Here is an 11679-nt window from a genome sequence, read left to right on the forward strand (position 1 = left end):
TTGATCCCCAGGGGTTAAGAAGACATGCCTGATCTTCTTCTGTGATATGGAATGGTCATGGTATCCTTTGAAAAATGGGGACTCCTGGCCAAAACATCTCTCTCTTTTTTTTTTTTTTTAATTAGTTGGAGGCTAATTACTTCACAACATTTCAGTGGGTTTTGTCATACATTGATATGAATCAGCCATAGAGTTACACGTATTCCCCATCCCGATCCCCCCTCCCACCTCCCTCTCCACCCGATTCCTCTGGGTCTTCCCAGTGCACCAGGCCCGAGCACTTGTCTCATGCATCCCACCTGGGCTGGTGATCTGTTTCCCCATAGATAATATACATGCTGTTCTTTCGAAACATCCCACCCTCACCTTCTCCCACAGAGTTCAAAAGTCTATTCTGTACTTCTGTGTCTCTTTTTCTGTTTTGCATATAGGGTTATCGTTACCATCTTTCTAAATTCCATATATATGTGCTAGTATGCTGTAATGTTCTTTATCTTTCTGGCTTACTTCACTCTGTATAATGGGCTCCAGTTTCATCCATCTCATTAGAACTGATTCAAATGAATTCTTTCTAACGGCTGAGTAATATTCCATGGTGTATATGTACCACAGCTTCCTTATCCATTCATCTGCTGATGGGCATCTAGGTTGCTTCCATGTCCTGGCTATTATAAACAGTGTTGCGATGAACATTGGGGTGCATGTGTCTCTTTCAGATCTGGTTTCCTCAGTGTGTATGCCCAGAAGTGGGATTGCTGGGTCATATGGCAGTTCTATTTCCAGTTTTTTAAGAAAGCTCCACACTGTTTTCCATAGTGGCTGTACTAGTTTGCATTCCCACCAACAGGGTAAGAAGGTTCCCTTTTCTCCACACCCTCTCCAGCATTTATTGCTTGTAGACTTTTGGATAGCAGCCATCCTGACTGGCGTGTAATGGTACCTCATTGTGGTTTTGATTTGCATTTCTCTAATAATGAGTGATGTTGAGCATCTTTTCATGTGTTTGTTAGCCATCTGTATGTCTTCTTTGGAGAAATGTCTGTTTAGTTCTTTTGGCCCATTTTTTGATTGGGTCATTTATTTTTCTGGAATTGAGCTGCAGGAGTTGCTTGTATATTTTTGAGATTAATCCTTTGTGTGTTTCTTCATTTGCTATTATTTTCTCCCAATCTGAGGGCTGTCTTTTCACCTTACTTATAGTTTCCTTTGTAGTGCAAAAGCTTTTAAGTTTCATTAGGTCCCATTTGTTTAGTTTTGCTTTTATTTCCAATATTCTGGGAGGTGGGTCATAGAGGATCCTGCTGTGATTTATGTTGGAGAGTGTTTTGCCTATGTTTTCCTCTAGGAGTTTTATAGTTTCTGGTCTTATGTTTAAATCTTTAATCCATTTTGAGTTTATTTTTGTGTATGGTGTTAGAAAGTGTTCTAGTTTCATTCTTTTCCAAGTGGTTGACCAGTTGTCCCAACACCACTTGTTAAAGAGATTGACTTCTCTTCATTGTATATTCTTGCCTCCTTTGTCAAAGATAAGATGTCCATAGGTGCTTGGATTTATCTCTGGGCTTTCTATTTTATTCCATTGATCTATATTTCTGTCTTTGTGCCAGTACCATACTGTCTTGATGACTGTTGCTTTGTAGTATAGCCTGAAGTCAGGCAGGTTGATTCCTCCAGTTCCATTCTTCTTTCTCAGGATTGCTTTGGCTATTTAAGCTTTTCTGCATTTCCATACAAAAATGTGAATTATTTGTTCTAGTTCTGTGGAAAATACCATTGGTAGCTTGATGGGGGGTGGGGGGGGGTTGCATGAATCTATAGATTGCTTTGGGTAGTATACTCATTTTCACTATATTGATTCTTCCAATCAATTAACATGGTATTATAGTTTTCTATTTACAGGTCTTGTGTTTCTTTAGGTAGATTTATTCCTAAGTATTTTATTCTTTTCGTTTCAATGGTGAATGGAAATGTTTCCTTAATTTCTCTTTCTGTTTTCTCATTGTTAGTGAATAGAAATGCAAAGGATTTCTGTGTGTTAATTTTATATCCTGCAACTTTGCTATATTCATTGATTAGCTCTAGTACTTTTCTGGTGGAGTCTTTAGGGTTTTCTATGTAGAGGATCATGTCATCTGCAAACAGAGAGAGCTTTACTTCCTCTTTTCCCATCCGGAATGTTTTATTTCTTCTTCTGCTCTGATTGCTGTGGCTAAAACTTCCAAAACTATATTGAATAGTAGTGGTGAGAGTGGGCACTCTTATCTTGTTCCTGACTCTAAGGGAAATGCTTTCAATTTTTCACCATTGAGGATAAAGTTTGCTGTGGATTTGTCATATCTAGCTTTTATTATGTTGGGGTATGTTCCTTCTATTCCTGCTTTCTGGAGGGTTTTTATCATAAGTGGATGCTGAATTTTGTCAAAGGCTTTCTATGCATCTATTGAGATAATCATATGGTTTTTATCTTTCAATTTGTTCATGTGGTGTATTACATTGATTGATTTGCAGATATTGAAGAGTCTTTGCATCCCTGGGATAAAGCCCACTTGGTCATGATGTATGACCTTTTTAATATGTTGTTGGATTCTGTTTGCTAGAATTTTGTTAAGGATTTTTTGCATCTATGTTCATCAGTGATATTGGCCTGCAGTTTGCTTTTTTTGTTGCATCTTTGTCTGGTTTTGGTATTAGGGTGATGGTGGCCTCATAGAATGAGTTTGGAAGTTTACGTTCTTCTGCAGTTTTCTGGAAGAGTTTGAGTAGGATAGGTGTTAGCTCTTCTGTAAATTTTTGGTAGAATTCAGCTATGAAGCTGTCTGGTCTTGTGCTTTTATTTGCTGGAAGATTTCTGATTACAGTTTTGATTTCCGTGCTTCCGGGTCTGTTAAGATTTTCTACTTCTTCCTGGTTCAGTTTTGGAAAGTTGTACTTTTCTAAGAATTTGTCCATTTCTTCGAAGCTGTCCATTTTATTGGCATATAGTTGCTGATAGTAGTCTCTTATGATCCTTTGTATTTCTGTGTTGTCTGTTGTCATTTCTCCATTTTCATTTCTAATTTTGTTGATTTGATTCTTCTCCCTTTGTTTCGTGATGAATCTGGCTAATGGCTTGTCAATTTTATTTATCTTCTCAAAAAACCAGCTTTTAGCTTTGTTGATTTTTGCTATGGTCTCTTTCGTTTCTTTTGCATTTATTTCTGCCCTAATTTTTAAGATTTCTTTCCATCTACTAACCCTGGGGTTCTTCATTTCTTCCTTTTCTAGTTTCTCTAGGTGTACAGTTAGGTTATTTATTTGACTTTTTTCTTGTTTTTGAGTTAAGCCTGTACTGCTGTGAACCTTCCCCTTAGCACTGCGTTTACAGTGTCCCATAGGTTTTGGGTTGTTGTGTTTTCATTTTCATTCGTTTCCATACATATTTTGATTTCTTTTTTTATTTCTTCTATGATTTTTTGTTTATTCAGCAGCGTGTTGTTCAGCCTCCATATGTTGGAATTTTTAATAGTTTTTCTCCTGTAATTGACATCTAATCTTACTTTATTGTGGTCAGAAAAGAAGCTTGGAATGATTTCAATTTTTTTGAATTTACCAAGGCTAGATTTATGGCACAGGATGTGATCTATCCTGGAGAAAGTTCCATGTGCACTTGAGAAAAAGGTAAAATTTATTGTTTTAGGGTGAAATGTCCTGTAGATATCAATTAGGTCTAACTGGTCCATTGTATCATTTAAAGCTTGTGTTTTCTTGTTAATTTTCTGTTTAGTTGATCTATGCAAAGGTGTGAGTGGGGTATTGAAATCTCCCACTATTACTGTGTTATTGTTAATTTCCCCTTTCATACTTGTTAGCATTTGCCTTACATATTGCAGTGCTCCTATATTGGGTGCATATATATTTATAATTGTTATATCTTCTTCTTGGATTGATCCCTTGATCATTATGGAGTGTCCTTCTTTGTCTCTTTTCACAGCCTTTATTTTAAAGTCTATTTTCTCTGATATGAGTATTGCTACTCCTGCTGTCTTTTGGTCTCTATTTATGTGGATAACTTTTTCCAGCCCTTCACTTTCAGTCTTTATGTGTCCTTTGTTTTCAGGTGGGTCTCTTACAGGCAACATATATAGGGGTCTTGTTTTTCTATCCATTCATCCAGTCTTTGTCTTTTAGTTGGGGCATTCAACCCATTTACATTTAAGGTAATTACTGATGAGTATGATCCCATTGCCATTTACTTTGTTGTTTTGGGCTCAAGTTAAACACCCTTTCTGTGTTTCCTGTCTAGAGAAGATCCTTTACATTTGTTGGAGAGCTCCACCAAACCAGCTTTACAGCAAATGCCAAAGGAACTTCTCTAGGCAGGAAACACAGGGAGGAAAAAGATCTACAGGAAATAAACCCAAAACAATTAAGAAAATGGTAATTGGATCAAACATATTGATAATCATCTCGAATGTAAATGCATTAAAAGCACCAACCTCCACTCACCAGGTCACTCTGTTTAACCCACAAAAATAATTTGTTCCTATTTTATATTGTTAGGTTAATCATGTTCCCATAATCATTTGTAATTGCAATTATCTTTTATTTTTTGCCTGGCTATTGATTGTGAAAATCGATAAGAACCTTTGTGACTATGTAACTATTACTCAGTGCCATTGCGTCATGATTAGTCAACAGAAAAATAATAGAACTCTATATCACCAAAACTACCATTTAATAGAAAAACCTGTAATCACTTTTTAAAATGCAGATACATATCAGAATTTTTTTTTGAATTTTTTTTAACACAAATGCCCAAGTATTGCTTTTTTTCCCTCCAGAGCTCCAGATATGATTCTAATGAACCACCATAGATAAAAACAACTGGACTATATGATGATCTTTTACTTTTATCTAGTTTGTTTCCCTTTTTCTATTTAATATTCAGTGCTCCCATTTCATTTAGTTTTTGTTTTCCAGTTTATTCATTTCTTTTTTAGTTCTCTTTCACCCCTTCTTCAAGTGTAAGAGAAATTCTTTTTTCTATATGTGTATATATGTATATAATATGCATAACATATACTCATATATTTTAGAACATTTATGAATTTCTGCCTAACTAAAAATGTATGACATTTTGATTTTACTTGTTTGACTAAGTATGAATGGAATTCTAGATTTTTAATTAAAAAATAGATATGCAACAAACAACAAAGGTATACTGTACAGCACAGGGAACTATAGTCAATAACTCATAATAACCTATAAAAGAAAAAAATTTCAAAAATAATATGTGTGTGTATGTATACCTGAATCACATCAATCTGCACCTAAACCCTGTAAGTCAACCGTACTTAAATAAAATATATAATAAGAAAAAGTAGCATTTTGAAAAAAGAATGTGACTATCACCTGCTAGCAGCATGATTCATGTAAGTTTCAGCAGCATTTTTGCCTGATAGTCAACCTGCAAGAATGGGGTTTTGTAAGTCTCCCCATCCACAGTCCCACAGGACTGTGACCAGGACTGGAGGAAGTAAGTGTATGCCTTGTTCTTAGAACAGGAGGTCATCATGAGATGAAGTCAGGGCCCATCCTCTGAGGGTCCCACAGGCCTGGCTGGTCTTGGAAATGGAGCCTCAGAGAATGTCCTGGGGAGGATTGAGAGGTCCACAGCCCTTCCTGCCCCAGTGATGGGAACCTGTCTATGCTTGGACTCTGGCTCCTCTGGTCTGGCTTGCAAGGTCAGCGCGCAGTGTTCAGGGAGGTGAGCATGGTGGTCTGAGACCAGAGATGAGGAATGATCATTCTGTAGGTACCCAGAGGAAGACAGATCAGTGCCCTTTCCCTCCCTCTATGCCCACCAGCCTTGGTCTGGTCAAATCCTGGACTGAGCCTTGGGGACCCAGATGAGAATCAGGCACCGGTCATTGCCAGAAGAGGGGAGGTGCTCGAGCACTGTGGCCCCAGTGGAAGGTTCCAGGACATAAGACTCCCTAGGTGAGTCTGCTGGAAACAACAAGAAACCCTGTTCTGAAAGCGCAGGAGGCCGTGTCTTAGGGGCAGATCTGGGAAGCAGGAAGCAGAAGGAACAGGAAGAAGGCAGGAAGTGAGGCCTGAGGCTGCATTTTGCAGACGTGGTAGTTTATATGGAAAAACACAAAGATTCCCATGAGCTTATCACTTACATCTAGAAATAAGGCAGTAGAAACTCAGGAGTTTCTACAGTGGAGTGACAATGGGCTAGCACCCAGCCCACACTGCAGTCAGCCTGGCTCTCCCACTGACCCTTTGTGCTTCTTGTAGCTTTGTCTTAGCGTCCCTTCTGCGAAAGGGACTGAGAGCCTGACGCCCTCTGGACACCCTGCGCTCCGGGGTGAGTGAAGTGATGCCTGTGAAAAACACTTGTTCAGTGGTGGAGAATGCGCCCTTCGTGACAGTATGTGTGGTGATGGAGGTGGTGAAGGTGATGGTGGTGTGACGTGCCTGTGTCAGTAACGCACATGGAAGAGATGGTGGTGGTGGTACTGATGACGGCCGTGATGGTGACGATGGCTATGATGACAGTGGTTGTGGTGTTGGCAGGGATAACAATGGTGTGAATGGAGTTGGCGGTGATGATGATGGTATGAGGATGGTAGAGGTGCTGGCAACGTTTATCAGTTTCCTGTTACAGTGTTGGCACTGATGATGGTGGTGCTGCAGTAGGTGGTAGAGTTACCCTGGAGGTTTTGGTGGTGGTGCTGGTACTGATGGTGCCAGGAGCGGTTGGAGTGTTAGAGGTGACCATGAAGGTGATTGTGCTGGGGATTCTGGTGGGGCTTCAGTGGTGGAGATAGAGTTGTTGATGGCAGAGGGTGTAATGTTAGCAGTAGACGAGGTGCTATTGGTTTTCATGGTGGTGAAGGTGATGAGATTTGGATGGTAGCAGAGGTGTTGGTGTTGTGAGGGTGTGGGTGTAACGGTTGAGAGAGTGGTTGTATGCACTAGAGTTAGAAGTGGTATTGATGTTGGTGGTGAAATGAGAAATGGGGAAAAGAGAAAAGAACACATTTTCAATAGGTTTCCCGTATTTTTCAACATTTGTTTCTTTTTGTCCCCCTTCTGTACAAGAACGGTGTTTTTAAAAAGTAATGTACATTTAATTTTTCTGGTGGTGGGAGTGCTAATAGTGGTGGGGAATGTGGTGGTTTTGGAAAAGGTGCATAGTGGGTAGGTTGTGATAACGGTGGTAATTTTGGTGTTGGTGTTGGAGGTGTTGGTGTTAGGAGTGATGCAATGATGTGCTGAGGTGTTAGTGGTGATGATGGTGGTGCTGGAGGACTCATGGACTTGGAGGCAGTGATATTGGAGGTGGTACAGGTGCAGATAGTGAAGGTGACATTGGTAATGGTGGTGATGCTGATGGCGCTGATGCTGGAGGTGTTGGTGTCATAAATTATGCAGTGATGTGCTAAGATGTTAGTGGTGGTGAGGGTGGTGTAGGGGGCAATCATAACAGGCTTGGAGGTGGTGTTGTTGGAGGTGATACAGGTGCAGGTAGGGATGGAGGCAATTGTCATGGTGGTGATGGCGGTGGTGTTGGAGGTGTTGGTATTGCTTGAACAGTTGGTATGTGAGGTGATGGCAGAGATGGCATCTGACCCTTATTGATCATTGACTAGGGACCCACATGCTGTACTCAAAGTGATCTATTTGAATTATTTCAATTTAAACTTTATAACACCCCTTTGAGATAGATCATGCATCATTATCAAATGTTTTTATACAGGAGGCAACCTAGGCTTAATGAGGTTGCATCACTTGCCCAGTTTCACAGGGTTGGGAGTTAGCAGAGTCAGGACACAGCCAGGCTGGCTGGTAAGAATCCACATCTTTATCTCCTATACTCAGGCACACACATGGACGCAGCACCAGCAATCACAGTTTTGATGGTCACAGTCTCCTGCTGAGGGTGGAAGATGGAGTCCAGGACAAGGGCTCAGATACCCAGTCCCAGCCCCATGGAGGCCACAGGGACCCTGGTCTGGGGAAGGGTAATCAAACCTGTGAGCTGGAGGATCTGGTCATCATAGTGGGTCACGGCCTCGTCGTGCATGACCTGGCCTCCGAGGACAAACTCCAGGCGACCTTCGGCCACAAGCTGGCGGACCTTGGCATAGTGGGCAGAGAGAAAAGGCCAGGTTACACCTCCCAGGCTGAACTGTTTATGTTTGTTGGTCTCATGTCTACTGCATCTCACGGTCCTTCCTTCAAACTCCTCAGCCTCATTTATTCTGCAAATAGGAGGACGCTGTCTGTCCTGGTCAGCACTGTGTCCAGCTCTGAGAAAGCACCTGGCCCTGGCTGCTGCTTCATCAGGCATATATACAGGTATATATGTTCACACCTTTTGTTTTGGAATAATTTCAGACTTATGAAAGCCTTGCAAGGATTGTAAAAAAGCTCACTTCCCATAAGTCATTCCACAGATTGTTGTTTTTCAGTTGATCAGTTATCTCTGACCCTTCGCAACCCCTTGGCCTGAAGCACTCCAGGCTTCCCTGTCATTCACTATCTCCCAGAGTTTGCTCAATTGGATGTCCACTGAGTTGGTGATGCCATCCAAGCGCCTTATCCTCTGTCATCCCGTTCTCCTCCTGCCCTCAATCTTACCCTGCATGAAGGTCCTTTCCAATGAGTTGGCTCTTCACGTCCGGTGGCCAAAGAACTGGAGTTTCAGCTTCCCCAGATTATCTCACTGTTAATATTGTTCACCTATTTCCTTAACACTATTTACTTATTTTAATACAAAATATGGTTTACTTAAACCACTTGAAAGTAAACGTTAGCAGCTGCATGCCTTTAATTCTATAGTTCAGTAAGTGTTGAGCAAGAAGATCATTATAGCTGTTTTATAATTAACTAAATCAGGAATTTAACATTAATCATGCTACCAGTGAATTCACATGCAGCTGAAGAGATCAGCCCCTACCTGTGATCCTGTGGAGAGGGGGAGAGGACCTGGCCCCAAACTGCCCCTGCAAGGACCATGGCCTCTGACCCCTGTGATACAGAGTTAATCAGGACCCGGAGGCTAAACCACAGGGTCCCTTGCACCCCTGGATGGTCACTGGCTCCAGTGTCCGTGGGAGCCATGCAGACTCATAAATGAGGTCAGAGGGTGTGGACACAGGTCACTCCGTAGTGTCCCTGAAAGGACCATGGCCTCTGACCATCTGTGACACGGAGTTAATCAGGCCTGGAGGTTAATCCACAGGGTCTCCTGCAGCCCTGGATGGTCACCGGCTCCAGTGTCCATGGGAGCCACGCAGACTCATAAATGATTTCAGAGGGTGTGGACACAGGTCACCCTGGATTGCCCAGTGTGAAAGGTGACCCCATTCTCACCAGCTGAGTGCCCGGCTGGGCTGCCAGAGCTGCAACCTTTCAGGAGGAACCAGAAAGGCAGGATCAAACACAACCCTGTCCCCTGGGCATGGGGCTGACCACAAACCTGTACTAAACGGACCCTGGGCACAGCTCAGCTGGGTTGGGGCCTCCTGGTCTAGGCAGCCCTGCCCTGGTCACACGAACACAACCCAGGAGCTTCCTGAAGGGTCATCTCTGGGACCCCCCAGGATGTCTGCTCTCATTTGCCTGGTGAGGACCCCCTGAGGGCAGCGTTACCTGGCCTTTCTGCTCCTCCGAGGCGACGCCATCCCACCAGAGCCGGAAATACTCCTGCTCCACAGCGATGAACCTGCGCTTCTTCTCAAGGGTCAGCTCCTCCACCACGGTGTTGTAGACGTTGATGACATAAGCCTGCATGCTCTCCTGGGGTGGGGAGGGGGAGAGACCATCACTCCAGACCCATGGGGGAAACCAGAGGACGTGGACCAGGGACCGAGGAGGAATGTGCAGGGAAGACACGGTGTCCGGGGTCCACTGGCGCTCCCGCCCAGCCTGCCCCATGCCCTACCCTTCTCCTTTCTCTGCTCTTCCGACAAGTAACCTGGTAACCACTCTGTGCTGGACGGGCGGTGAGCCCTGCACTGAGAGAAGGACCCGGGCAGACCCCCTTAGATGGAAGCCTTCCCCTGAGGAGAGTCGTGATGAGACAGAAACTCTATGTAACAGAGGGATGTGCCAGCCCAGCCAAGGCCCAGGCCAGCTTCCCAAAGGGGTGTGCTGACTACTCCTGCCTTGGAGGACAGTTCAGTTGATAACAGGGCCCTGGGATTGAGGTTGAGAGAGTCAGATGGGCCTTCTTGGGATGAAGCGATTGGGGAAGTGTGTGTCAGAGCTGAGGTTGAGAGGAGCTGACCCCGCTAGTCGTCTCTCTGGATCTATCTCCTCCCCCGAGGCTGGGAGCCCCCAGGATGGAGCTAAGCCTGCTCCCATCTGGGTCAGGCTGGCTCACCGTGGTGCCCAGATGCTGATAAAGGAATGCAAGGAGCCCTGGGCAGGCGGTTATCAGGCAAGGTGGCGATGTCTGCTGACTTGGGCAGCACCCCACCCTGGGCCTCAGTGTCCCTTCTGTCAACTGGGGTTGACGAGCCTGCTTCCCACACATCAGCAGTTCCACATGCAGGTGGGTGACCACCCACAGAGGCTGCCCAGTGAGCCGGGACCAGACTCAACACTCAGCCTCAGGGCCTCTTGCTGCCCAAATCCCTTTAAAATGAGCGACTCACTTATTAACGTCTCATGGAAACTATTGTATCCATGATCACAGAGTGGTCATATTCACTTATTTCCTTCCTCCTTCCAGAAAAGAGCTTGCACAGGCCTGGGTAATCATTTCAGTTACCTGCACCAGAAACTTATGGAAATCAGTCTTTCCCTCTTTTCCTCTGCCCTGGTTCATTCATTCACTCAATGGAATTATGAAGAACACCTTCCACACATTGCAGGCTGGGAACACATTCTCACCCCAGCCCACAGCCAGTATATGTTAGTTGCTTAGTCATGTCCAACTATTTGTGACCCAATGGACTGTAGCCCACCAGGCTCCTCTGTCCTTGGAATTCTCCAGGCAAGAATACTTGAGTGGGTTACCATTTCCTTCTCCAGGGGATCTTCCTGAGCCAGAGATCAACTCAGGTCACCTGCATTTTAGGCAGATTCTTTACTATCTTAGCCACCCGAGAGGCCGACATCCAGTCAAGTAGCCAAATACAGGTGGGCCCAAGGCCGAGTTCCCTGATGGCAGAGACCCAGGACACAAACCCACTCTGGAGTTCAGATGGAAAAAGAGCCGCAGCTTCAAGAGGTGTGCAGGGGTCACTCGGGGCACCTACCTGTACGGTGTGCAGCCAGCCCACGTCCATGTGGCTGTGAGGAACCACGAATACCCTCAGTCGGGGCTCAGAAGGAGCCCCCAGGGGCCACATCAGGCCCAACCACAGGAGCAGAGGCAGCCAGCCCCGCGGCTCCATCTCCTCGGCCAGCACAGGGGCTGGAGGACGTCTCCCTGCCTGCGGGGCCCGCCTCCTGCCAGCCGATGGGGCCACCGCCCTTTGGTGGACAGAGCGGGAAGGAGACCAGGAGTGACGCCCACACAGAGGCTGTCACCTGAGCGGTGCAGGCGGGGGCCCTCGCTCACTGCCCTGCAGCACTCTGCCCCATCTGGGGTTTCCTGACCATCTGCCTTTAGCCAAACCCCAAACACCACCTCCCCAGGTAAGCCTGCCTGCTTCCCTCTGGCTCCCCTCACCC

The 11679-nt window shown here is 44.8% G+C and overlaps 1 protein-coding gene across 1 annotated transcript in view; it reads right to left on the bottom strand.

The window, feature by feature from the left end:
• LOC122428159 (epididymis-specific alpha-mannosidase-like) overlaps nucleotides 1–11399 on the bottom strand; it is a 31748-nt gene extending 20349 nt beyond the window's left edge. The window contains exons 1-3 of the mRNA XM_043447968.1: nucleotides 11262–11399; nucleotides 9649–9795; nucleotides 8026–8131 (exon numbers count right to left, since the gene is read on the bottom strand). Of these exons, the coding sequence (XP_043303903.1) occupies nucleotides 8026–8131; nucleotides 9649–9795; nucleotides 11262–11399 (391 nt within the window). The remainder of the gene's footprint in view (nucleotides 1–8025; nucleotides 8132–9648; nucleotides 9796–11261) is intronic.
• Between the last annotated feature and the right edge of the window lie 280 nt (nucleotides 11400–11679).

The sequence above is a fragment of the Cervus canadensis genome, chromosome 26, assembly GCF_019320065.1.
Source record: "Cervus canadensis isolate Bull #8, Minnesota chromosome 26, ASM1932006v1, whole genome shotgun sequence".
Classification (NCBI taxonomy): Eukaryota; Metazoa; Chordata; class Mammalia; order Artiodactyla; family Cervidae; genus Cervus; species Cervus canadensis.